The sequence below is a fragment of the Macaca fascicularis genome, chromosome 10, assembly GCF_037993035.2.
Source record: "Macaca fascicularis isolate 582-1 chromosome 10, T2T-MFA8v1.1".
NCBI lineage: Eukaryota > Metazoa > Chordata > Mammalia > Primates > Cercopithecidae > Macaca > Macaca fascicularis.
The window spans coordinates 90,977,308-91,004,569 of record NC_088384.1 but is presented as its reverse complement, the minus strand read 5'-3'; the positions used below and the strand labels follow the sequence as shown (position 1 = coordinate 91,004,569).

General features: G+C 46.1%; 1 protein-coding gene across 2 annotated transcripts; it reads left to right on the top strand.

Annotated features, from left to right (window-relative positions):
• Positions 1–67: 67 nt before the first annotated feature.
• On the top strand, positions 68–27,191 carry GSS (glutathione synthetase). Of its 2 annotated transcripts, none has more exons than XM_065523023.2 (13): positions 68–139; positions 3,902–4,038; positions 9,487–9,585; positions 12,835–12,910; positions 13,214–13,353; positions 14,012–14,128; positions 18,904–18,984; positions 19,088–19,165; positions 20,286–20,352; positions 23,537–23,731; positions 24,217–24,298; positions 26,042–26,231; positions 26,673–27,191. In XM_065523023.2, the coding sequence occupies exons 3-13, from the start codon at positions 9,518–9,520 to the stop codon at positions 26,794–26,796; spliced, it is 1,218 nt and encodes a 405-aa protein (XP_065379095.1). In that variant the 5' UTR covers positions 68–139; positions 3,902–4,038; positions 9,487–9,517; the 3' UTR covers positions 26,797–27,191. The 2 variants fall into 2 exon arrangements, with proteins under 2 accessions (XP_065379095.1, XP_045218746.1); XM_045362811.3 differs by having other exon boundaries at positions 9,440–9,585.
• The last annotated feature ends 71 nt before the right edge of the window (positions 27,192–27,262 follow it).

The window sequence follows — 27,262 nt, the reverse complement described above, 5'->3', positions numbered from 1 at the left end:
GTCTCTGTCCCCGCCCTACTCTTTAAGCCGGCCCGGGGCGGTACGCGCAAGCGCACTGGGTCGCATCGAGGCCCCGCCCCCCGAGCCTGGGTAGCGGTGCGAGTGCCGAGAGAACCGTGAGCTGAGAGAAGGCGAACGAGTAGGTTGGCGCGGCCACGGCGGCCGGCACGGGTCACGTTTCCTCGGGGGGGACGATGTGAGGGAGGGGTCTGGCGAGGGATTGAACTCCGGAGGCCGGGAGATCTTGTAGCTGAAACCCTTCGCATGCGCGGGGAAACTAGTGTCTCTTGAGGGGGTTGGGCTGGCGCGCGTTGATCCCAGACTTTCCAGATCTCCTGCCTTTAGATCGGGCCGGTGTCGGGGCCAGTGGGCCAGTGAGACTGGAGCCAGTTAGAACTACAACGGGGAGCGATTAGGGACAAACTTTGTCCAGGGTGAAAGCGAGCGGGCCCGTGTAGTGGGGCCAGCCTGGGCAGCCGACCGTGTCGTTGCCTCGGGGCCTTTCTAGGCTCTGGTCTAGTCCTGGGGATAAAGTCCGACCCATTTCCTTGTGGGCGTTTTGAGGCTTTCGGTGATCTGGCCCGTCTGTCGTTCTTTCTTCATTCATCCATGTAATGAATGAATACAGTACTAAGCGCGGCTAACACTAGATAGAGAAGTGATCAAGACAAACACTGTTCCCGCGGTGCCGGGAAAAGTGATGGGCTGTAGAATGTAGAAGCCCAGGGCGGAGAACAGGGACGGCTTCTGGAACTAAATCGCGAACCCTGATCAGAAGTGGTGGGGAGAGTTCCAAAGAGAAGACAGCACGTGCCAAGGCCTGGAAGGGGGACAGAGGCCGACGTATCCTGGTCACCGAAGATACCTCACTCTGAATCTGTTTCGTGCCCAGGGAAGAGATGACAGTGGCCGGGGCTAGGCTACAAACACTGGAAATGGAGATAAATAACGGAATTCAAAGTACTATATACTTAGGCAGCAAAATCCACAGGATTTGCGGACAGTGAGATGTAGGAAAGAAGTACTCAGGGCTTGGGTACCTGGGTGGGGTTCATCAGAGGAGAAGCAGATTTGTGGGAGACAACAACAAATTCTATTCTGGTTGTGTGGAGACTCACAGGAAGCAATTGGATATTCTAGTTTGAAGGTAGGAAAGTATTGCTGTGAAGATGTAGATTTGAATGTCATCAGCAAAACAAATAAAGCAAAGGGAGGGTTGAAGCTGTAGAATGAGAAAATAAAGGGCCCACTTAGCACCTTCATCGTGATTTCTTTTTTTTCTTTCTTTTTTTTTTTTCTGGACGGAGTTTTGCTCTTGTTGCCCAGGCTGGAGTGCAATGGCAAGATCTCGGCTCACCACAACCTCCACCTCCCGGGTTCAAGCTATTCTCCTGCCTTAGCCTCCCGAGTAGCTGGGATTACAGGCATGCGCCACCACGGCGGGCTAATTTTGTATTTTTAGTAGAGATGGGGTTTCTCCATGTTGGTCAGGCTGGTCTTGAACTCCCAACCTCAGGTAATCCGCCTGCCTCAGCCTCCCAAAGTGCTGGGATTACAGATGTGAGCCACCACACCTGGCCCATGGTGATTATTTTTATGTCTTATCCTTCTCCATGTCCCTGGTACCTAGTCAAGGGACTGGCATTAAATGCAAATCAGCGTTTGCCAACTAAATAAAAGCCCAACAGCAAACAGATGTCGGAATTCCAGAATTGTGGAATGATGGGGGCTCATGGAGGGTTTCATTACTCTAATGTCAAAGTAATGGGTTCTTGTCCTGGCTCTGCCACTAGGTTTCTGTGTGACCTCTGACAAGTCTCCTCCTACCTGTAAAGAGAGTATAGTCAAAAAATGGTCTCATGTATAGAGCTGCTTTTGAGAAATTTCACACTGATTTTTCTCTTAATCCACACAGCAGTCTTACTTGAAAGGGAAGTCGGCCAGACGCGGTGGCTCACGCCTGTAATCCCAGCACTTTGGGAGGCCGAGGGCGGGGGTCACGAGATCAGATCGAGACCATCCTGGCTAACACGGTGAAACCCCGTCTCTACTAAAAATACAAAAAATCAGCCGGGCGTGGTGGCGGGCGCCTGTGGTCCCAGCTACTCGGTAGGCTGAGGCAGGAGAATAGTGTGAACCCAGGAGGCGGAGCTTGCAGTGAGCCGAGATCTGCGCCACTGCACCCCAGCCTGGGCGACAGAGCGAGACTCCGTCAAAAAAAAAAAAAAAAGAGAGAAAGAAGTCATATTATTATGGACTCAAACCCAGGTCTGTCTGTCTGTCTGACTTGAGCCTTGGTCGTTACTATGCCTGCCCTCATCTATGTCTCACTCAGCAGAGATATCAGGACACTCCTGAGGTTACCTGCACATTCTTTCAAAGCATTGTGCTGAGGCCGGCAGACCTTCATAATTGGCCTAGCACTAGCTCTGTCATGGGGACAGGGGGATAGAGCTGAATGTGATGGAGGTTTCCTATTATTCTCTAACTTCCTTCCTGGGGACCACTGAGTTGGGCAGCCATGTTATGTTAAATGACAACAGGGCACAACAAAAGTAATGACGGTGTTTCCAGATTTTTACCCAGATCTTAAACTCCTGAGGCCTGCTGAAAAATGAATGAGTACCAGGGTGTGAGTTTGTACACCTCTGTATGTCTCTGGGCAACCAATCAGACAACTCCTCCTATTACACTGGACACTTGGCTTTCCGCGATTTCCATCTTGCTAATGTGATTTCTCAAAAATATTTTCTGTCTTTTGGTGCTTTGATAATAAATGTCCATACATGGAATGTAATCATTTCCTGCTACTAAGATTCCTTCTGGTTAGTATAAGGGAGGAGTTCACATTATTTGCATTTCATGATATTCCATGAAGAGCTCCCTCCCCCTTCCCATGTAATTTATTTGAGATCTGCTGACATGAGTTGTTGGAGCTCGAAGGGAATTAATAGTGTACTGCAGTGACTCCTATCCCAGGAAAACTTGTTAAAAATACAAAACCTCGGCTTGGTGTGGTGGCTCACTTCTGTAATCCCAGCACTTTGGGAGGCCGAGGGGGGTGTATCACAAGGTCAGGAGATCAAGACCATCCTGGCTAACACGATGAAACCCCGTCTCTACTAAAATACAAAACATTAGCCAGGTGTGGTGACGCATGCCTGTAATCTCAGCTACTCGGGGAGGCTGAGGCAGGAGAATCACTTGAACCCAGGAGGCAGAGGTTGCAGTGAGCCAAGAGCAAGCCACTGAACTCCAGCCTGGGCGACTGAGTAAGACTCCATCTCAAAAAAAATAATGATAATGATAATAAAAATAAATACAAAGCCTCAACCCATCCTTTCCTTCAGGCCTCTTGAATCAGAGTCTCTGGGATGGGACCCAGGAATCTGTATTCTTTCCCAAGCTCCCCAGAATGTTCAGCCAGGTTTGGAAACTACTGATCTACCCATTCTTCTTGTTTCACAGTTAGGGAATCTGTAGCTCTGGGAGGGGAAGGAACTTGCCCCAGTCACATCTGATATCAGTGCTTCTTTCTCCAATGAAGAGCATTAGGCTGGGAGTCCAGAGACATGGGTTCAAGTCCAGGCTATACCAGTCATCACCTCGGGCAAGTCATTTCACCTCTCCAAGCCTCTGCTTCCTTACTGTGAGAATAATGCCATTGTGTTAGGAATCAAAAGAGAGAGTGGCAATGGAAATGCTTTGTCAGGCTTTCTATTTCATGCACATGGAAGTTGTTAAGAGCTAGAAGCAGCCAGTGTTCATTCCTGTATACCACGCTGTTCCCTTCCAACAGAGGTCAGGGTCCTGCTGTGTTGGGGGTGGCCACCAGCCAGTTTTGGTGGTTGCTGGGCTTCAGGCCATCTGTTGCCAACTCTCTTCTCTCCATCTTTTGCAGGTGTTGGGATGGCCACCAACTGGGGGAGCCTCTTGCAGAATGAACAGCAGCTAGAGGAGCTGGCACGGCAGGCCGTGGACCGCGCCCTGGCTGAGGGAGTGTTGCTGAGGACCTCACAGGAGCCCACTTCCTCGGAGGTAAGCCCCTAGCTCCTCCCCACGGCATTCACCATGGCCCACTGTCTGGCCCCAGCCAGGCTGAGGGTCTTTCCTTTGCATCAGGGACCGTATCTCTTTTGCCTTATTTTTTTCAGTAACTAAAATTGATCTATAGAAGTAGAAAGTAAAAAAGCAGCATGCTGGAGTAATCAAATTTAAATATGGGGTTTGAAGTGTGACTTAGGCAAATTACTCTCAGCTGCAGTTTCTTCAGGTGTAAAAATGGGATAATAATAGGACCTACCTCACTGGTTTGGTAAGAGAATTAGAGGGTGATTCACGTGAAGCACTTTGCCCAGTGAGCTATTACTGAAGATCCCATAATCACTCTACCTTCTCTGTAACTGGTTTGTGATATATCTTTTCAAGCCTTTCTCTGTGCATTTATATATATAGATATGTATATAGAGAAATATGTCTTTTTTAAAAAACAAACTATTATTTGATAATTATCAAATATTATTTGATATCTATCATAGAATAAAATATATTATTCTATGATATATTTTTGGTTTTTTATTTAATAGTCTGTCTTAGAACTTTCTAATGCCTTCCATTAGGGTCAATTTCATTCTGAGGCATAGTATTCCAGATGTGGGTATATCACAGTTTAGCTTCCCTCTACTCATGTCTATTTAGGTGATTTCTCTCGTGATTTTATGACCATAAATAGCGTTATAGGGAACATCCATGTGTATGTCTATTGGGGCACCTTTGTGAGTGTTTCTCCAGGGTCAATACGTAAAAGTAGAACTGCTGAGTCCAAACCACACCTTTTTAAAATCTCATCCTTAGGGGGGAAAAAATAAAGCTTTTTTAATTTGGTGACTAGGCAAGACATTTTCGTGGTTCCAATTCAAAGGGTACAAGAGTTTACCCTAATGCAGCCTGTGTTTTGGTTTCTTGTTGATCTTTTCAGATGGCTGATTCATAACAAGTAACTAGTAACAAGTAAATATATTCCTTGGGGCCTTGCTCTGTTGCCCAGGCTGGAGTGTAATGGCACAATCTTGGCTCACTGCAACCTCTGCCTCCTGGGTTCAAACAATTCTCCCACCTCAGCCTCCCAAGTAGCTGGGACTACAGGCATGTGCCACCATGCCTAATTTTTTTTTTTTTTTTTGTATTTTTGGTAGAGGCGGGGTTTCACCCTGTTGTCCAGGCTGGTCTCAAACTCCTGACTTCAACTGATCCACTGGCCTCTGCCCCCGCAAAATTGCTGGGATTATAGGTGTGAGCCACCATGCCCAGCCTCCTTTTGCCCACTTTTTAAAAAAAACTTAACAGTACACCTTAAGATCATATTGGTGACTAAAGAGCTGCCAACATCTTTTCTTTTTTTAATCAGCCCCATTCTTTTTTGTCTCTGTGTGCCCAGAACCTAATACAGGCCTGGTAGAGTCCACACTCAGTAATCGTTTGCTAAGGCCCAAGTAAATGACAATGTCTGTCACCTAAGGCAGGCTGACGGTATGGAATAGAATTGCTCGGGCTGTGAACCTAGATTTTGTGAATTACTTGTATGAATCTAAGATGAAGCCTTTTCCCTTCCAAGCTTTTGTTTCTTCTGCTAATCAATAGGTACCATGTGAAGATTCAGCAGTTGGTCTTTCTGGGAGTTAATGGAGCCTAGAAAAGGCACAATCCACAGTGACATTTGTAATCCAGAAAAAAAGTCAGAAAATGTACGTGTGTGTGTGTGTGTGTGTGTGTGTGTGAGATTTTACTCCAAATCTTGACCAAATGCCTGCTCTATGCTGTGCCATTGTAGGCACTGAGGACAGAGAGGTGAGTCAGCCAGAGTCCTAGCCTCTGGAGCTCCTGGTCTCGTTAGAGAACATACCACAAAACAAAATGAAATAATGTCAGCTCTATGAGGAAACACAGGCAGTCTGCTACACAACGTTAAATATCATTTATTGAGTATTTACTATGTGCCAGGCATTATTCTAAACACTTTGGAATCACTGACTCCTCACCACAACAGAGGTAAGGAAACCGAACCCCAGAGAGGCTAAGTAACCTACCTGAAGTCATTTAAATGGTAAAATAATTGGCAGAGCCAGGATGTAAACCCAAGGAATTTGGCTCCTGAGTCCACGCTCTGAACATCCATGCTTTTTTTTCTTTCCTGAGATACTATATAGGACAGCTGGAAAAAAGAGTAATTCATTATGATTAGATGATTGAGTTGAGGGGTGGTATTTGAACTAGACCTTAAAAGACAAACAGGGAAAAGGAACTGCATAGCAAGGACCTAAAAGTAGGAAAAGCCAAAAAAAAAAAAAAGTGTTCAAGAGAATGCAGCTGAAATGCAGGGCGCATAAGTGGATATAGTGAGAAAGAAGGCAGGCCAGCATCAGACAGCCAAGGGGCCTTAGCTACTGGGTGGAGGAGGAGTGTGAACTTTATCCTGCAGATTAGAGCTGCAAACTAGCCATATCCAGCCTGAATATTTGGCTCCTGCAATGTTTGGGGAGTTAATTTGTTTTTTACAATAATTAATACATTCAAATGCATTTGAACAGGGTGCAAAATTCAGAGTAAGTCCCCTTCCTCCAGCCAGTGTTTCCCTGACCAGGGGCATGCATTGTTAACAGTTTTTTCACCAGAGTATTTTTAAAATGTCAGAGCGAACATTAAAAAAAAAAAAAATCATGAAATTAAAAAAACATCTAGCAACCCAACTTGTTTTGAAAAATTATATCATCTGGCAACTCTGGCCTACTTTCCTGCATGACGACAATTGGCTAGAGCAGAGTTTTGGCTGCCCCCTTTAGAGAAGATGCAAGTTCTTATTTTTGTCACAGTTCCCGTCACTCACTGTTGCTTCCCTGGCTACAAAACAAAATTTTGTCATGCACGTGCTATAGTTTTTTTAAAACAGTAGAATAATGTTTCTTTCTTTCTTTCTTTTTTTTTTTTGAGACAGAGTCTCACTCTGTCGCCAGGCTGGAGTACAGTGGCACGATCTCAGTTCACTGCAACCTCCGCCTCCTGGGTTCAAGTGATTCTCCTGCCTCAGCCTCCAGAGCAGCTGGGACTACAGGCATGCGCCACCACACCCAGCTAATTTTTGTATTTTTAGTAGAGATGGGGTTTCACCATGCTGGCCAGGAAGGTCTTGATCTCTTGATCTTGTGATCTGCCCGCCTCGGCCTCCCAAAGTGCTGGGATTAGAGGCATGAGCCACTGCACCCTGCTAGTAATGTTATTTTATGTTATTGTCTCTATCAAAAGTGAGAAGATTGTGTGTTTCAGCCTTTAGCCTGTAGATAATAGAGAACAGCTGTATACTATTGATCCTAAATTCAGGAGGGCGTAATGAGTCCTGGGACAGAGGCAGAGGGATGTCTTAGCAGAAAAACTCTGAGTTTTTCAGGCCAAGATTAGACTTGTTGGGGGCGGCAGAGCTTTCTGTGTTAAAGCCAAGGAAATTGCTCCTGTAGTCATCACATAGCTACTCAGGGTATTAGGTCACCCCTTACGTAATCTGCAGTCATTCCCATTCTAACTCATAAAGGCTTCAGGCCGAATAAACCTTATTCTCACAAATAGCCTTCCTCAGTTTTATCTTAGATGCTGAGGCCAGGGCAGTGGTACACACCTGTAGTCTCAGCTACTTGGGAGGCTGAGGCAGGAGGATTGCTTGAGCACAGGAGTTTGAGGCTATAGTGCACTATGATGGCACCTATGAATAGCCACTGTATTCTAGTCTGGGCAACATAGTAACACCCCATTCCAAAAAAAAAAAAAAAAAAAGATGCTGAGAAGGGTAATTTAGGAATTATCTACCAAAATTTAAAATAGATTTGCCTGAATTACTTGATATTTTTACTTTTAGAAATTTAGAATATATGGACTTTCTCATATACAAAAATATCTAGAATGTATATTGTAGGATACCAATTGAAACATTAATGGTAATGGGAAAATAAAGAAACCACCTATATACTAGATTCAATAAATTACGGTATATCCAAAGAGTAGAGTACTATGCAGCAATTAAAAATAATGAAAATGCTCTATTTGAACATATAAGGAAATATTTAAAAAGCACAATATAGTATAGTTTGCTGTGGGGGTGAAAAAAAGAGAAAATATATATGTATACATATATATCAATACAAAGATGGCTAGAAGGATGTGTGAGACACTAGTCTGTCATTTGCCTTTGGGGAGGAGAACTGGGTGGCTGGGGCCCAGTCTTTTTCCCAGGAGACTGGAATGAGAGTGAGACATACTTCTCACTATGTATTCTTATGTCTCTTTTGAAGTTTGTATCATGTATTTGTATTATCTGTTAAAAATATATATATATATATATTGGTTGGGCATGGTGGCTCATGCCTATAATCCCAACACTTTGGGAGGCGGAGGCAGGCGGATCACTTGAGGTCAGGAGTTCGAGACCAGCCTGGACAACACGGTGAAACCCTATCTCTACTAAAAATACAAAAATTACCTGGGTGTGGTGGCACATACCTGTAGTCTCAGCTACTTGGGAGGCTGAGGCAGGAGAATTGCTTGAACCCAGGAAGTGGAGGTTGCAGTGAGCCAAGATTGTACCACTGCACTCCAGCCTGGGCAACAGAGTGAGACTCCACCTCAAAAAAGAAAAAAATAGTACTTTAAAAATAAATATACAAATACCAAGTTCTAACACCATAAACTTATACCATCATAATGACAAACTGATATTAACTCAAAGGTTAAACTCAGGAATGCTTCATAATACAAGTCAAGGAGACTGGAGTGTGAACTCATGCATGGAGGGGCCTGGGCTTGAACATCAACCAGCAAGGAGCAGGCTTCCATATGTGTGTGTGTGTGTGTGTGTGTGTGTGTGTGTGTGTGTGTGTGTTGTGTTTAGTAACCATCCTGGTTCAAATCCCAGCACCCCCAGTTACTAGCTGAATAAAATTTTGGATCTGTTAACCATCCTGGTTCAAATCCCACCACCAGTTACTAGCTGAATATAATTTTGGATCCGTTAACCTCTCTGTCTCAGGTCCCTTCTCTGTGAAGTGTGGATAATAATAGTATCTTCCTCACAGGGCTAAATGATGAATCTATGTAAAGTATTTAAAATAATATACCTTGCACATAGTAAGTGCTCAATAACTTGTAGGTTTCTTTTTGTTATTTGCTTTTTGCTTTTTTGCTTCTATCTCTCTAATATGTAGAGATAAACTATCAGAGAATCTGGAAGCTCTCTGTGTTCCCCTCTCCCCCTTCCACTCCTCCAGAGGTAACCACTAATCTACAGTTGGTGTGTCCTCAGTAAATGTGGGCCAGACTTTCCACGGGATTCCATTTGCAGGAAGAGAGCCCGTTCACAGGTGCCCTGCCCTGTCCCATTCACTCTTCTTGATCACAGGTGGTGAGCTATGCCCCATTCACGCTCTTCCCCTCACTGGTCCCCAGTGCCCTGCTGGAGCAAGCCTATGCTGTGCAGATGGACTTCAACCTGCTAGTGGATGCTGTCAGCCAGAACGCTGCCTTCCTGGAGCAAACTCTTTCCAGGTAGGGGGCAGTGAAGCATGGGGGGCCAGGAGCCGCCAGAACCAAGGAACTGGAAGATTGCAGAGCCGTGAGGTGTTACTGTGTCAGCTGACTTGTTGGGATAGAGGAAAGGTACCCCCAAAGAACAAAAAGTCATAGGGGTCAGGAAAGCTGGCTTCTAATCCTGGCTCAACCAGTTATTTTTATGGCCTCAAGCCACTGCCTTTCCTCCTCTGGGCCTAAGATTTCTTCATCTGAAATATGAAGAGATTGACTTAAATCCAAGATCCCTTTCATTGTTCACATTCTGTAATCTGTGACACCCTACTTTGAAGACTGATATTTCCATTTGGAATTAGGGAAAGTCAGCCTAGTTTTGGAGGAGAACAGAGGTAGGGAAGGTTATTGGGTTAAAGTCAGATTTTCAGCTGGGCGCGGTGGCTCAAGCCTGTAATCCCAGCACTTTGGGAGGCCGAGACGGGCGGATCACGAGGTCAGGAGATCGAGACCATCCTGGTTAACATGGTGAAACCCCGTCTCTACTAAAAAAAAAATACAAAAAACTAGCCAGGCGAGGTGGCGGGCGCCTGTAGTCCCAGCTACTCGGGAGGCTGAGGCAGGAGAATGGCGTGAACCCGGGAGGCGGAGCTTGCAGTGAGCTGAGATCCGGCCACTGCACTCCAGCCTGGGTGACAGCGCGAGACTCCGTCTCAAAAAAAAAAAAAAAAGTCAGATTTTCTACTTCTCCTAAGCAGCGACCCTTTCTTGTCACCTCAGGCCTCTCATCTTTGGATGGGATGGAGTACAGACTGGGCCACACTCAGGGCATGAGGAAGCAACCTCTGAAATGGTTCAGCCCATCCACCCTTCTCTGTCTCTTTTCCTTGATCTTTCTTTTTTCTTCAGATTCTGGGGCAATTTTTAAAAATTTCTTTGTTTATTTTAGAATTAAATATATATATATAGGCTAGGCGCGGTGGCTAACGCCTGTAATCCCAGCACTTTGGGAGGTCGAGGTGGGTGGGTCACTTGAAGTCAGGAGTTCGAGACCAGCCTGGCCAACATGCTGAAACCCCATCTCTACTAAAAATACAAAAAAATTAGCTGGGTGTGGTGGCGGGCGCCTATAATCCCAGCTACTTGGGAGGCTGAGGCAGGAGAATTGCTTAAACCCAGGAGGCAGAGGCTGCAGTGAGCCAAGATCACAACACTGTACTCCAGCCTGGGCAACAGAGTGAGACTCCATCTCAAAAAAAAAAATAATACATATATATATATATATATTCATTGTAGAATTAAATATCTATAAATATTATGTATTTACATATACATGCTAGATATATATATATATCGTACAGGTTAAGCATCCCTAATCCAAAAATCCAAAAGCTGAAATGCTCCAAAATTCAAAACTTGTTGAACACCAGGTGACTCTACCAGTGGAAAACACCACACCTGATGCCATGTGACAGGTGCAGTCAAAATACAGTCAAGTTTGTTTCATGCACAAAATTAATTAAAATATTGTGTAAAATAATCTTCAGGCTATGAGTATAAGGTGTATATGAAACAAATGAATTTTGTGTTTAGACTTGAGTCCCATCCCCAAGATATCTCATTACGTATATGCAAATCTTCCAAAATCCGAAAGACTGCTGGTCCCAAGCATTTCGGATAAGGAATATCCAACCTGTAATTGCATGTTTTTGATTAATTTTTCAACAGAAACTAGACTTTTGCTAGAGATAAAATCTTTTTAAAATGTGTGGGTGAATATGAGAAGGGCTCATAATGGTAAGAAGCTTGGAAACCATTGACTTGTAGCCAAAAACCCAATGAGTCATGAATGTATGAATCTGCCCACCACCTTGCCCCTGAGCTGTTTCTTGGAATGGGCCCAGCTTTGTACCTGCGATCCTGGATTGTGAGAAACGTGAGCAGCCTGGCTTATGACCTTTACCCTAATGATGCATTTATGAAGGAGACTTGCAGCTCATCTTTGCGACCCCTGCCTTCTCTGTTCCTCTCTCCTCTCATACACATATAAACCCTAGTTCCTAAGGGAGAAGAGCCCCTACAGCACATGAAGGGGAGCACCTCTTCAGAAAATGGAAAGTGTGTCCCAACTTCCTTGGAGGCTGAAGCCCAGCTGGGACTCTCCTCCTAACCAAGGGCTGGCATGAGGGAGCTCACCAGTGGGAGAGAGCTGGCTGGGGAGCAGAGGAACTTCAGGGCAGGCCTGGGCTACTTGGCTTCCCCCACTGGTCTCCTGTGACATTTCTGTAACAAGGTGAGCCAGGCTTGAGCAGGTATGCGGAATCCACCCTGTATCTCAAAGGGCAGTAAGTGTGATGTTAATTACCTGTGGATTCCTTCTTACTGTGGCTCTTGTTGAGGCTCCAGAAAACCATACTGGATAGGCCTCTAACACATGTCACATGTCACGGCAGTATACTGGGCTATGACAGTGAGCCTGCAGAGACACAGCCACTACCTTTATGAGGCTTATAGTCAAACAAGAGAGATGACACTAATCATCACACAAAGAAAATGTAAAATTGCAACTGCAGTCAGTGCTATAAAGCAGTGGTTTTTAGTTCTGTGAGAACACACAGCAGGGGGATGTGACTCAGATAGGGAAGGCTTCCCTGAGGAAATCACATCATATGAGGACTAGTTGAAGAAAAAAAAAACAAACCAGGCTATTTAGCTTGGGTCAGAAAAATCTTATTGGTGCACAGGGCATAACTGCTGTCTTCTAATCTCTGAGCGCTGCCATGGAGGAGGAGGAGAAGGCTCACCCTGGGAGGTCGCAGAGTGTAGGAAAAGCTGTGAAGAGTTAGTATTATGTCAACCAGAAGGCTTGCCAACCATCAGAGCTATTCAAGTAGAATAGGTATATCATGTCACTTTTTAGCTCTTCTTCGGAGCAGTATGTTCAATTCTTTGAATGTAATATCTTACTGACTTTTTACCACAATCCTATGATATAAATTTAATTATATTCTTCTCCATTTTATATATCAGCAAACTGAGACACGGAGAGGTGAAATGATTCCCTGAGGTTGCCTACTAGTGAGTGGTAGAGCTGGGATTTGAACCCAGGTCTGGAGCTGGATTCTTAGCCACTGTTCTTTACCAGATTGGGGCAGACATTCAAGTTTTGGTCAGTAGACTCAGAGAGGATTCAGGAGTCAATGAGTGGGGATGGGACTCCTTGAAATTTTAGGCCAATTAAACCTGCAAAATGTTCTCTATTCCTTCCTCCAGCACCATCAAACAGGATGACTTTACCGCTCGTCTCTTTGACATCCACAAGCAAGTCCTAAAAGAGGGCATTGCCCAGGTAACCATTCCCAGCCTTACTCCAGTCTGGAAGCTGCCCCTCCCATCTCTGTTTGTTTTCTGTTTTGCTAGAAGAATTTGGTCCAGGCCCTCAGCCCATGGGAATCTGCCTGTCACTGGTCCCCACTGGGTTTATCCCAGTGACCAATTCGAGGATGACCAGAAGAATGATCCCACTGGGCTTGGGAGTGTTTGCTGGTACCTGTAATCTCTACGTAGAGTTCATGATACCTGTGTGCTCTGTGGCTAGGTCTTCAGAGTCAGTCCCTGGGCAGATACTGTCAGCTTTCAGTTTTCCCCACAGACCGTGTTCCTGGGCCTGAATCGCTCAGACTACATGTTCCAGCGAAGCACAGATGGCTCCCCAGCCCTGAAACAGATCGAAATCAACACCATCTCTGCCAGTTTTGGGGGCCTGGCCTCCCGGACCCCAGCTGTGCACCGGTGGGTCCCCTGGGCAGCCCCAGGCATACCTGTGGGGTGACATGCTGGTGGGTGTACAGTTACTGGCTAGGCCGGGGAACTCCAGCTATGACTGTGCTTTCCTGGGCCCTGGGTCACATGTTACCCCTGACCATCCCAACAGCAGTTTCCACTTGTAATCAGATCCTTGGTATGTCAGGGAGAAAAGGGACCTCATGGCTCATCTAGTCCTGTCCCTACATTGTACAAGCAGAAGGAACAATATCTTGAGAGCCCCAGAGAGAGGAATGCAGGGACTTCTGTCTGGGGGCTGGGCCTGGTAGTATCCATTTCTAGACAGCAGTGATGCTCCAGGTTGCAATGATTTTAGATGGTCTGCAGCAGGATTCCAGACAGCACCTGGAGGCCCAGAGTAAGGGATTCCAGCTCAATGGGAGGCTGGGGTAGGTTGGGGTGGGGACAGAGGCTCCCAGGTCTCCTCTAGGCATGTATACCAGGGGCCAGGGTTAGGGCAGCCCAGCATATTCCAGCCTGAAGTGGATCCTCCAGGAATGTGATGGGAGCATGCTTTTCAGTGCTCAGCTGATTCTCAGAGTCATGTTGCTATATCTATGAGGTCATGGGCAGAGGGGGCTTCCAGGTCCATGCAATTACTGAATAGCCATCTCTCTTCCAACAGACATGTTCTCAGTGTCCTGAGTAAAACCAAAGAAGCTGGCAAGATCCTCTCTAATAATCCCAGCAAGGGACTGGCCCTGGGAATTGCCAAAGCCTGGGAGCTCTACGGCTCAACCAAGTAAGGGTGTGAAAAGGTAGCAGGAGGATCCTGCTTTAGTTTCAGCATTCATAGGTTTAGCAACTTCTTTTCTTGCCAGCCATCATTAGAGAATAAAGGGATTTTTCTAGGAATAGAAACTTATACCTTTACATGCCAAAATTATTTTAAGGTTTCCTTCTTAAATAAGAAGAGATGCTGACTATGATTTAACTTTTTCTTATTGACTGGAGGTCGTCATTATGACTGTCAACAATTGCAGCTTGCTGTAATACAGTAGTGCTACCTAGGTTTAGAGAGGCATGCAAGGCTGTTTGCCTGCATTAATAGCTCTAATAACTCTGACTGCTAGCCTTTAAGTTCTTAGTCATTTCCTTTTTTTTTTTTTTTTGAGACGGAGTCTCACTGTGTCGCTCAGGCTGGAGTGCAATGGTACAATCTCGGCTTACTGCAACCTCGACCTCCCGGGTTCAAGCGATTCTCCTGCCTCAGCCTCCTGAGTAGCTGGGATTTCAGGCATATGCCACCACTGCCGGGTAATTTTGTATTTTTAGTAGAGACGGGGTTTCACCATGTTGGCCAGGCTGGTCTCGAACTCCTGACCTCATGATCCGCCCACCTCGGCCTCCCAAAGTGCTGGGATTACAGGTGTGAGCTACCACACCTGGCCTCTCGTTCATTTTCTTCCTAGTTTTCTTGTCTGTTTCCCAATTCTCAGCTCTTACTTTTGACTGTTGTCGGTGTGCTTGAATTTGGAATCCTCCACCCCCATGCCCATGCCTCCCTTCCGATTTGCCATTGTTTGGGAAAGCAAATGATCCAGATTGTTATGATTGGGTCTGAAGAGTGCGAGGGCCTCTTGGATGAGTAAATGCATAAGCTTTGACTACGGAATTTTATGGTATCCTTTTTAACTGCTTAGAGGCATTGCTTTCTTCCTATTTCTCAAGTGAAGATGTTAGGTAAGTGATTTTCAGATCATCGAGGGGCCACTATACTAACAGTTATTAGTATAGTGGAATTATTATTGCAATGTTATTACAATGTTAATATAGTTATTAACATTGCAATGTTATATATAGCATTAATAGTCCTTAATGTACACTTACTAGTGCCACACCTTGTGCTAAGCTCTGTACAAACAGGATCTCATTGAATTCTCATAATAAGCTCTCTAAGGTCAATACTATTCAACTGCCTCGTTTTACAGATGAGGAAACTGAGGTTCTGAGAACCAAAGTGAATTGTTAAGGCTAAGTGATGAGTTGGTGGCAGATCCCAGAGTCTACCTCTCTCCAAAACCTGCACTCTTAATCATGCTCTTACCTCCAAGAGAGCCTCTCTGTCCTTGCTAAGCCTCACTAAGACCTAAGAAACCTCAGACTCTAAGCATTTAGAAGTCATCAGACAAATATTCTTTCAAGTATATTGGCTAGGTTGTATTTTAAGAGAGTGAAGCCAGGGGATGATGGGTCAGCTGGGGAACTGCTGACAGACAAACGCTGCAGAGGGTTTTGCCTGCCAGCCTGTCAATAACGTGGACAGAAAATACTCGTGTGTCCAGAATTAGGCACTGGTAGGTAGGAGTTATGTGACACCTGAGCCAGAACTGGCTTCCCCCATTGTGAGAGTGAGATAGGCTCTTCTGCTGACCTAGCACATGACCTTGGCAAGTTAGTTCTTTTCTTCCCTGAGCTTCAGTTTCCTCATTTGTAAAACAGGAGTAATAATAATACCTAAAACGGTGTTAGTGAGAATTAAATGAGATAATGGATCTGAAAAATGTTTTTACAAATCTGTGTGGATCATTATGTGGTACTTTCAATAATAATAATAATAGGCCGGGGACAGTGGCTCACACCTCTAATCCCAGCACTTTAGGAGATTGAGGCAGGTGGATCACCAGAGGTCAGGAGTTCAAGGCCACCCTGGCCAACATGGTGAAACCCTATCTCTACTAAAAATACAAAAATTAGCCAGGCATGGTGGTGGGCACCTGTAGTACCAGCTACTTGGGAGGCTGAGGCAGGAGAATCACTTGAACCCAGGAGGTGGAGGTTGCAGTGAGCCGAGATTACCCCAGTGCACTCCAGCCTGGGCGACAGAGCAAGACTCCGTCTCAAAAAAATAAATAAATAAATAAAATAATAATAATAATAGCTATCATTTGACAAGTACTAATTTTAATTCATACAAGAGCAAACTGAGGCTCAGAAAGTTTGAATAACTTGCCCAAAGTTACACAACTGGTAAATATAGAATTCATCTGCCTCTAAAGCCTATGTTCTCTCTACTTCCCTTTTCTGCCTCCAAGAGATATGGTCCCATAGTATTGACTGAAAAACTGCATAGGTAGAGTAGAATAATTTTCATCAATTATCTCATGATTTTTAAAATTTAAAAAATTTTTAAGAAATGGAAGCCTGCAAAATGAATTACAATTTCAACTTAGACAAACTCTCAAAGCATAGGGCCTGTGGTTAGAATGAATAGAATAAGAAAAGGGGATTCCTGGTGGTAAAAGGCTGGGAACTGTGATCTTTTTAACACCCTTTTTTTTTTTTTTTTTGAGATGGGGTTTCGCTTTTGTTGCCCAGGCTGGAGTACAATGGCACGATCTTGGCTCACCGCAACCTCCGCCTTCTAGGTTCAAGCGATTCTCCTGCCTCAGCCTCCTGAGTAACTGGGATTACAGGCGCCCACCACCACGACTGGCTAATTTTGTATTTTTAGTAGAGGCAGGGTTTCTCCATGTTGGTCAGGCTGGTCTCGAACTCCCAACATCAGGCAATCCATCCGCCTCGGCCTCCCGAAGTGCTGGGACTATAGGCATGAGCTACCACACCCGGCCATAACACCCTTATTTTATAGATGGGAAACCCAGGGCCCAATGAACGAAATTGCCTTACCCAAGTCAATTACCAAGACACACTACAAGTCACTGGCAGAGCCAGGACTAGCACTCAGGGGTCCTCACCCCCAGCCAGCATGCTATTGTCAGGTCACCTTCCTTAGCTGACAACTTTCCTACTAGGAAACAGACTGCTCAGAACTGCTCAGAACTGAAGGCAGGAGAGGTCAAATATGTTTTCTGAGCCCGGTTCTGATTGTTTAGCAGTTGGCAGGCTGACTTAATTAGCTGGAGCGTGCAGTTCCTCTTTAACCTCTAGCTGCCAGCCTTCCTCCTCCGCCTCTTTTTGGAGGTGGGCCAGCCTGGGCCAACTGCCACCCTCCCATACACACCCTCACCCATGCACGGGACAGTTTAGGCTACAAAGTGAAGAGCAAAGCCATTTGCCCTTAGGGCAGTCTCAGGGCAAGATGACTTGTGAGTGCACCACTTTTAGTTTATCTCTCAGGCACTCAACTCAAAGCCAAGACTCAGCTTAATGTCACGTCTGACCTCATGAGATTTCAGGCAGACCAGGAGAGGGGACTTACTAAGACCTATATTTTGGCTAAGCAGAAAGGAGTCAGGCAAACAGAGTTTAGTCCAAGAGGTTCTGCCAAGGTCAGGAGAAGCAGAGATAGACAAGAAAGGTTAAGTAGAGGAGGTCAGGGAATATACACTTAGAATCCTAAGCCAAAGCCTAGGGCTCCATAGGTCTCAGGAAGAAGCCACAGGCACAAAGCAGTATAGTCACAGCAAACATGGAGTTTGTAGGCTGAGCACGGTGGCTCACACCTGTAATGCTAACACTTTGGGAGGCCGAGGCGGGCGTATCACCTGAGGTCAGGAGTTCGAGACCAGCCTGGCCAACATGGTGAAACCCTATCTCTACTCAAACTACAAAAATTAGCCAGGGATGGTGGCGCACACCTATAATCCCAGCTACCTGGGAGGCTGAAGCAGGAGAATCGCTGGAACCCAGGAGGTGGAGGTTGCAGTGAGCCTAGATTGTGCCACTGCACTCCAGCCTGGGTGACAGAGGGAGACTCCGCCTCAAAAAAATAAATACAATAAAATGTAAAAGAAAAAAAATGGAGTTTGGTACTGCTGAGCGTTCACCCTAGGAATCTGTTAGGGGACTGGACCTGTCTTTGACAATGGAAATGTGTTAGCTGGCAGCCAAACAGATAGTTCCCTGGCATAAGCTTTTCCCTGAGTCCTCAAGCCCCTGCCTCTTTAAGAAATACATGAATAGTCAGAGAGGAAGAAGCCACATAAGCCCTAGTGATCTCATTAATACTATGAGATCAAACGTGGCCCTGTGTACATCACAGGAATCTTGGGAGGCCCAGGAGATAATGTAGTTGTTTGTAGTTGGCCCTGTGGGTTTCTGTAGGGTTCCATTTCGTGTAAGAACCACACTCCTTTATTGTATCCTTTACAATCTAGTAATAGAGCCATTAGCCCCCGACCCCCTGCATTGTTCTTTTACAGAATGTTCCTCAATACTCCCACTTGTTTATTCTTCCAGAAAGATGTTAGAATTATGTTAAGTTCTAAGAAAAAGGCTTCTTGGGTTTTTGAGATGGTTTTAAATCTACATTTTAATTTGCACAGAAATTCATCAACTCATGACATCATTACAATATTTCATCGGCCCACTGGAGAAGGGTCAGGGGCATCTTCATTTTTGAAGTTTTCTATTTTCAGGAACTCATATGTGATAGCATCAGGTGTCTATGCCTTAGGTAATTCCAAGGTTTCCGAGAGAGGGAACATCTGTTCTTTCAGGGAAGCCTTGTTCTTACTCTTATTCCAGGAGGTGTGGCGGTGGGGTGGTTGAGGGGAGAAACAAAGGAAGAACAAGTTCTATAGTAGCCTCGGGCCACCTGTGCTCTTTCCCCAGTGCTCTGGTGCTACTGATTGCTCAAGAGAAGGAAAGAAACATATTTGACCAGCGTGCCATAGAAAATGAGCTACTGGCCAGGTAAGTAAAGGTAAGGGGGACTTCTACCTGTGGCTCCAGGACTGGGGGTGGGACACTCAGAACATAGCACCCATTCCCTCTGGCTCTTGCCCGTTTTTCCCAGGAACATCCATGTGATCCGACGAACATTTGAAGATATCTCTGAAAAGGGGTCTCTGGACCAAGACCGAAGGCTGTTTGTGTAAGCATTCCCAAGAATTCAGTGGAAGGCTGGTTTATGAAGCTCATCCTGCCACTCTCTTCCCTAAAATGATTCTTTCTTCGGGGAGATGTGATGGCTTGCTTCCTTCTCTCATAATTTCTGAAATATCTCATCCTCCCAGGAAATTTTGGAGAAAGCCAGCCACTCTCTGCTTCTATCAGAACTGTTGACATTCTGGATCAGGGTCTCCTTAGAGATCATCTTAGTTTTCATATGCCCTAAGTTCCCAAAAGTTTTCTTGCCCCTCTTAGTAAGGTGAAGTCAGGCCTGAGAAGCTGAGCTGGGCAGTTAGGGAGGAAGAGGAGCAGCTGGCTCATTCTGTGATTGGTCTGGATGCCACTGTCTGAGCTCAGGCCCGAATTTGTGTTCCAAGCCAAGTCTTATCCTCTCTAGAGGCCACCACCAGGTAGATTTAGTGCTACATATTTGGGTAGCATTGCAGCACATATATTTAGACCTAGAACTTGGTGATTGTTAAAATTAAAACTGTCCATGGAATTTCACACCACCACTCACTGTTTTTCAAAATGTGCTTTTATCATAACAAAACAAAGTAGTTAATTTACTTTTCAGATAAACTAGACAATATCAAATAGGTCAAAGAAAAGGAAAAGATGTTTTTAAAAGTCTGTGCCTTAATCAGACTCATCATTTTACATGTTTTCATTTCCACCTTCACCCCCGCCATTAAAAATTTTTTTCAGTCTGGTTTTAGCTGCTTTAAGCAGTGGAAATACAAAGCGTGTTTTACTACGCATGGCAGTATGATTCTGCTGCTCGGTAATTTCGAGCCAACATTTTTATGCGTTTACCAAATTTGATTCTAGTGACCTTCTTTTTCCTTCTGGCCTTCTTAGAATGACTCTAAATCTAGAATATTCTCAAGTATTCCGTATGGCACACCTCCCTGTTTTCAGTGGAAGCCCTGGTAGTGTGGATATCTACTTTCACTGGTTCCAATGAACCCCTGACCAGGCTCCCACTTGTGGGCTGAATTTTGAAAAAGCCAAATTCATCCTGATGCACCCTGAAATAGATTGAACCACTGAACATATCAGTTATAATTTAACACAGCAGCTTTCTCCATCCTGTGTTCCAGGGATGGCCAGGAAATTGCTGTGGTTTACTTCCGGGATGGCTACATGCCTCGTCAGTACAGTCTACAGGTTGGTATTTTCGGTGAGACCATTCTTTGCCTCCTGGGACCCACAAGAGCTCCACAGAGACCCAATTCGGGCTTATAACAACTGAGTTTTCCAAGTCCTCACTTCACTTCTTTCTCAGGGAGCTTGCTGCTAGAGCCTCCTTATCTTCCCTCAAGGCTTTTGCTACCTCTCACTCTACACAGTCTTCTAGAATTTGAACACAGTCTTCTAGAATTTGAATCCTCAGGAATCCACAGAGCTTCATCCATTTACACTGTTTCCAGAGATGTGCTGGCAAATGTTTGACAACAATCAGCTCTCACTAGTTGATGTAAGCCAGTTCCAGCATACTGCTGACCATTTTTTTTCTGCCTACTCTTACCTTTCCTTTATCTGAATCAGAAAGTTTTATAATCTCCTCATTCATGTTAATGACAGTAATATCACCTCATTTTGCTATCCTACCATGTAGTTTCATTACTTTCCACATCCATTATTTCATTTAACCCTCACAACCACTCGGTGAGGCATATAATTATCCCCATTATACAGATGGAGAAACTAACGTTTAGAGAGATGGAGAGGCTTCTCTAAGGCCCCACAGGAAGTTCCCAGGTTTTCTGACTTTCAGGCCGATGGTATTCCCATTCTTCTCCTCTGCTCCTAACATCCACATCATGGAGAGGCTAAGAAGCTCTGCTCTCAGCTGGGAGATGATAAAGGAGGAAATAAGTTTAGAAATACCATGAGCAGTGAGCTGGAGGTCATGAGCTTGACCGCCTCTGTGTGATGATGGTCAGGTTCCTGACCCTTTCTAGGTCTTTCTGTGAGCTGGGGGAGCTACACTAGAAAACTGAGGGGGCTCCTTCTAGGTCTGTAATTCATTTAGGACTCCCCTCAGGGTTGAGCTCTGTAGAGGGAAGCTCTACAGAGGTGACATCTCAATAGAACATCCTTTTCTTTAGATAGGTGGTTAGCAGTGGTGGCTACTTGCTGACTACAGGAGAGATAAACTGTCTATTGGAAAAATAGGTCTAGATTTCAAAACAGGACAAAGAAAACTTAGAAGAATTTGAGATAACAAGGAAGGAAAGTAGTGTTTAAAGAGGTAGACTTTTTTTTTTTTGAGACAGAGTTTTGCTCTTGTCGACCAGGCTGGAGTGCAGTGGTGCGATTTCGGCTCACTACAACCTCTGACTTCCAGTTTCAAGTGATTCTCCTGCCTCAGCCTCCTGAGTAGTTGGGATTACAGGCACGCACCACCACACCCAGCTAATTTTTTTTATTTTTACTAGAGACAGGGTTTCACCATGTTGGCCAGGCTGGTCTTGAACTCCTGACCTTGTGATCCACCGACCTCGGCCTCCCAAAGTGCTGGGATTACAGGTGTTAGCCACCACGCCTGGCCAAGAGGTAGACATTTTTAGAGAACTGAGCAGCTCAGAGCAGGTTTAGACATGGAGAGAGATCTAGAAGGCTTAGTGACTTGCTAGGTGACCCTGGGCAAGTCCTTGCTTATCTTTGGTTTTGCTTTCCTGCTTCTAACATAATGGAGTATTTCTCTGGGTTTATGTCTGATGTTCTGGTCACCTATCATTCTGTGTGGAATGCCAGACTAGTAGTTGAGCTCCTGGGATTATTGATGAAGATCGGGTGAAAGTGCTGCAGGTGAACCAGTAGTATCAAAGTAAGGACAGCATTGGGTGGGGGTCACAGGAGAGACCTGATCCTGCTGTGTGCAGTTTGCAGTGGTCTGGAGCCAAGGAAAGACTGTCTCCCCATTGCATGAGAATGGGAACCAGAGTTGGGAGGCATGATCCCCTGCTGTTTCCTTGCCTTTTATACCCTCAGCTCTTGTGGTAGTAAACTGTTCATCCTGTGATCACCCACTTGAGGCCTTTGTTCATATTATCTTAGTCTGAGTATCCCTTCCCTATTGAGTCTCACTTGACAGGCTCTACCTGTCCTTCAGAACCCCACTCAAATTTCACCTTATTCAGCAACAACAAATATTTATTAAGCATCTACAAAGTGCCAGGAACTGTGTTAGACACTGGAGATACAACGGAAAATGAGGAAAATGATAAGAGCCCTGTGCTGTGAAGCTCACAGTCTGGTCAGAGAAATGGGCATCAGAAAGTAAACAAAAATATAGTCATTTATGGTGGCTCATACCTGTAATCTCAGCACTTTGGGAGGCCTAGGTGGGTGGATTGCATGAGCTCAGGAGTTCGAGACCAGCCTGGGCAATGTGGCAAAACTCCATCTCTACAAAAAATACAGAAATTAGCTGGGTGTGGTGGCGTGCACCTGTAGTCCCAGCTACTTGGGAGGCTGAGGAGGGAGGATCGCTTGAGCCCGGGAGGTGGAGGTTGCAGTGAGCCAAGATTGCGCCGTTGCACTCCAGCCTGGGTGACAGAGCAAGACCCCATCTCAAAAGAAAAAAAAAAAGTAAACAAAAATAGAAAAAAAAAATTGGGATTTGTGTGTGTGTGTTTGTGTGCGTGTGTGTGTGCATGCGCACGCATGTATGCATGTGTGTGTTTTAGTTTCAGGTAACTGCTTTCAGTGAAACAACTGGGTGAAAAGAGAGAATTATGGGAAATTCACATTAAATAGAGTGGACAGGGAAGCCTTCTCTGAAAAGCTGACATTGAGCTGAGATGTAAGGATGGTAAGGATCCACCTATGCATAGGAAAAGCCAAAAGGAAGGGGGTTTCAGGTTGAGGGAAAAGCACTGCAGGCCCTGAGGAGGGAAAGAGCTTTGTGATTTAAGGAATGCCAGGCCTGTGTGGCTAGAATGATGGAGACTAGGAGTCAGGGATGGTACAAGGTTGAAAAAGTAGACAGGAGCCAGCTCCTGAAGGATCTTAAAGGCCATGGTAGGGAGTATGGAACACAGTGGGAAGCTGAGCACATAGACAAGTGTTCTACCTCCTTCAAGCCTACTCATCAGTTTTTCTACATCCTTACACCTATTGTTTCCCACAGATAGGGGAATTCTTGCCTTTGCGGGGGCTCACAGTCTGGCACAATGATATATAACTATAACATATCACACCTGGCTCACAAGGATGTTATAATGATCCTGAGTGATAATGAGTGTGAAGATATAAATCATGATACCTGGCACCTAATGGGTGTTCAGTAAGCATCAGCTGAGGTAAAATAAAGTCGAATTCTTTTGTCTTCTTCCCTCTGCAGAACTGGGAAGCACGTCTACTGCTGGAGAGGTCATGTGCTGCCAAGTGCCCAGACATTGCCACCCAGCTGGCTGGGACTAAGAAGGTGCAGCAGGAGCTGAGCAGGCCGGGCATGCTGGAGATGTTGCTCCCTGGCCAGCCTGAGGCTGTGGCTCGCCTCCGCGCCACCTTTGCTGGCCTCTACTCACTGGACATGGTATGTGGGCAGCCCGTTTCTCCTACCACAGGCCTCGTAGGTGGCAGAGACCTAGAGTTCAATGTGTTGGGGAGGGTGGAGCTGGCATTGTGACAAGGGTTGGTGATGCTCTGGAGAACCCCTAGAACTCTGAGCAGAAAAGCAGCCTCATAATGGAAGGATGGGGACTGGAATCCATTGTAAGCTCCCTCAGCAAAGGTAGAGATGAGGATGGCAACGAGAGGGAAGGGACTAAGTCAGATAGCAAGAACTAAGAAACGTACCAGGGTGCCTGCTGCAGAGTCCTGAGCTGTTGCTAAAGAAAGGCATCGGTTGCTGCAGGGGGTTTGTTGGGAGTGTCATCCAGATAGTAGCATCCCACCTGAAGGAATTTATGGCTGTTCTCCCTCCTGCTCCTCTGATGCTGCTCTGCACAACCAGCTGGACCTAAGCTCTTGCCTATTTAGCCTTTAAACTTCTGCTAACTGCTTTCTGCCTCCTTCTAGGGTGAAGAAGGGGACCAGGCCATCGCCAAGGCCCTTGCTGCTCCTAGCCGGTTCGTGCTGAAGCCCCAGAGAGAGGGTGGAGGTAGGTGGATCCCCCTTTGCAGGGCTCCTCAATGAAAGGGACTAGCAGGCTGTGGCCAGTGCTCATGGGCACTTACTCTGAGCACAGTCCCAAGCATGGGGGATACTATTGGAACTGACACAGGCCACATGTTGGACAGTGTTGCCTAAGACCCTGTGACCAAGTCCGGGAGCACAGGGGAACCTGATTAACCAGCATTGAAGGGTTTGGACAACTTCAACCTGAGGGGCCTGTGGGTAGATTGTTGGGAAGTGGGGTAGGGTCATATTAGGAGATTGGAGAGAATACATGTCTGTTTTCCTTTCTAATTTGAAACTCCTTGAGGTCAGGGGTCATGTCTGCCTCTCCAGAGGAGAGGAAGTTTTTAATCTTTGTCTTAAGAGGTGGGTAGGAATTTCCCACATGGAAAGGAGGAAGAGTGTTTCATACAACAGGGACAACCTCAAGCCGAGGCACTGGGCCATGGAAGTGTGGGATGTCTGGAGGTTAATGAGAAACTGGTGAGGCTGGAGGGGGAGCTGGGAGGGGACAGAGATTTAGGCTGGAAAAATGGTTTGCATCCTGATTATAAAGGGCCTTGAATATATACTGAGAAATTGGATTTTATCTTAAGGGCAGTGGGAGGCCATTAGAGAGTTTTAAGCCTGGAAGGGACACATTGATTCAGGACTCAAGTGGTTAGCAGTGCTGGGAACTCGCAAAACTTACAAAGTTTCTGCATTGTAGAAGATGTGCTGGAATGAGGGGAGACATTGGTAGCAGAGACCATGGAAGAGGCTGATACAGTTGTTCAGGAGAGCAACGTAGAGGCCTGAGCTAGGGCTATGACTGTGGGGCTGACTGGAGAGACATGTCCTAGATAGTGAGAGGATAGTGGAAGGGAGGAGTTAAATATGACTCAAGGGTGCCTTTTGCCTGATTGGGGGTGGGAAGGTCCAAGAGGGGCAGGTTTAGGCAGAAGTAATAAGTTCTGCTTGGACAAGTTGAGTTTGTTTGGGGGTCAGTCATATGATGTCTAAGCAGGGAGCCTGCATTAAAGATTTGGAAGTTAACAATTTTTTTTTTTTTTTGAGATGGAGTCTCGCTCTGTCACCAGGCTGGAGTGTGGTGGCATGATCTCAGCTCACTGCAACCACCACCTCCCAGGTTCAAGTGATTCTCCTGCCTCAGCCTCCTGAGTAGCTGGGACTACAGGTGTGCGCCACCACACCCAGCTAATTTTTGTATTTTTAGTAGAGACGGGGTTTTACATATTGGCCAGGATAGTCTCGATCTCTTGACCTCATGATCCGCCCACCTCAGCTTCCCAAAGTGCTGGGATTACAGGCGTGAGCCACCGCGCCCGACTGGAAGTTAACAATTTTTAGGGTATAGATGGAGCCTCAGGAATATGAGAGATCTCCCTGGGAAAAGGCACATGGAGGAGAGAGTAAGCATGGAGGACCAATTCCCCTGGGACCCCAGCATTTAAGAGAAGGAGCCAGTAATGGAGCTTGAGAAGGAACAGCTGTAGGTAGGAGGCGAACCAGGGCGGAACAGTGTAGTGGAAGATGTGTTCACTGCATGAGTAAGGGCTCTCCTGTCAAAGTAAGCTTCCCTCCTGGGGAGCCAGATATGCCCTGGCTTCACTGAGCGGATGCCAGGAACTGAGGCTGCTGACTTGCCCATGTGGCCTCAAAAGTGAGGGCATGGGATGGAGGAGGTAGGCAGAGGGTCCAGGGTGACTGGCCAGTTTCATTGCAGGTAACAACCTATATGGGGAGGAAATGGTACAGGCCCTGAAACAGCTGAAGGACAGTGAGGAGAGGGCCTCCTACATCCTCATGGAGAAGATCGAACCTGAGCCTTTTGAGAATTGCCTGCTACGGCCTGGCAGCCCTGCCCAAGTGGTCCAGTGCATTTCAGAGCTGGGCATCTTTGGGGTCTATGTCAGGTGAGTGAATCAGAAGCTCTTTCCACTACCTGCTCGTAAGAGTGCCAGCCAAGTGAGCCTAGAGGGGAACACTGGAAAGAGTCAGGAACCTGGGCTTCAGTGCCAGCTCTGCCAATCCCTAGCTTTATTGCCTGTTTCTTTATCTATTAAATGAGGCCAAGGACACAAGACCTGCCCACCTCACCAGGGTATCAGATGAAACCCTGATGAGAAGTCCTCTGCAACCGTGAAGCAAACTCCAAATAGCACCAAGAGGATTCAGAACACATGGTTTGACAATCTAGGACTAGAAGGAGACTCCAGAGAGGAATAGAGACTCTAAAATCCTAGCACTTTCTTGGGTATAGTCAGTTACCCATGTACTGCTCAACTGGGACCAGGGAAGGTCCTGGGTTTGGGGCTGAGTCGGGTGATGTGTGTCTCCTGCCTCCATTTCTATAGGCAGGAAAAGACACTCGTGATGAACAAGCACGTGGGGCACCTACTTCGAACCAAAGCCATCGAGCATGCAGATGGTGGTGTGGCAGCAGGAGTGGCAGTCCTGGACAACCCATACCCCGTGTGAGGGCACAACCAGGCCATGGGACCTTCTATCCTCTATATTTGTCATTCCTTTCCTAGCCCTCCTGAGGGGTATCCTCCTAAAGACCTCCAAAGTCTTTATGGAAGGGTAAATACTGATACCTTCCCCCAGCTCTCCATCTGAGGACCAGAAAAGCTGTGTTTCCCTTAGATGAGATCTAGAGGCCCCCAAATCCTGGGGGTGTGGGTACAGCTGAGGGGAAGCTGCTCTGAGGTAAAGGTCCATGAACCCTGCCCCACTCCCATCAGCCCCTCATCAGCCTTTTCAGCAGGTTCCAGTGCCTGACTTGGGCTAGGACTGAGTGGTAGGAGGATGGGGAGTGGAGGGGCATAGCCTTTCCCTAATTCTGCCTTAAATAAAACTGCATTGCTGATTCAGTGATTCCTTACTTTGTGCATAGAGGGGAGGTGGGAGCTGTAATCTACGTTAGCCCACTTAAGATGTATTA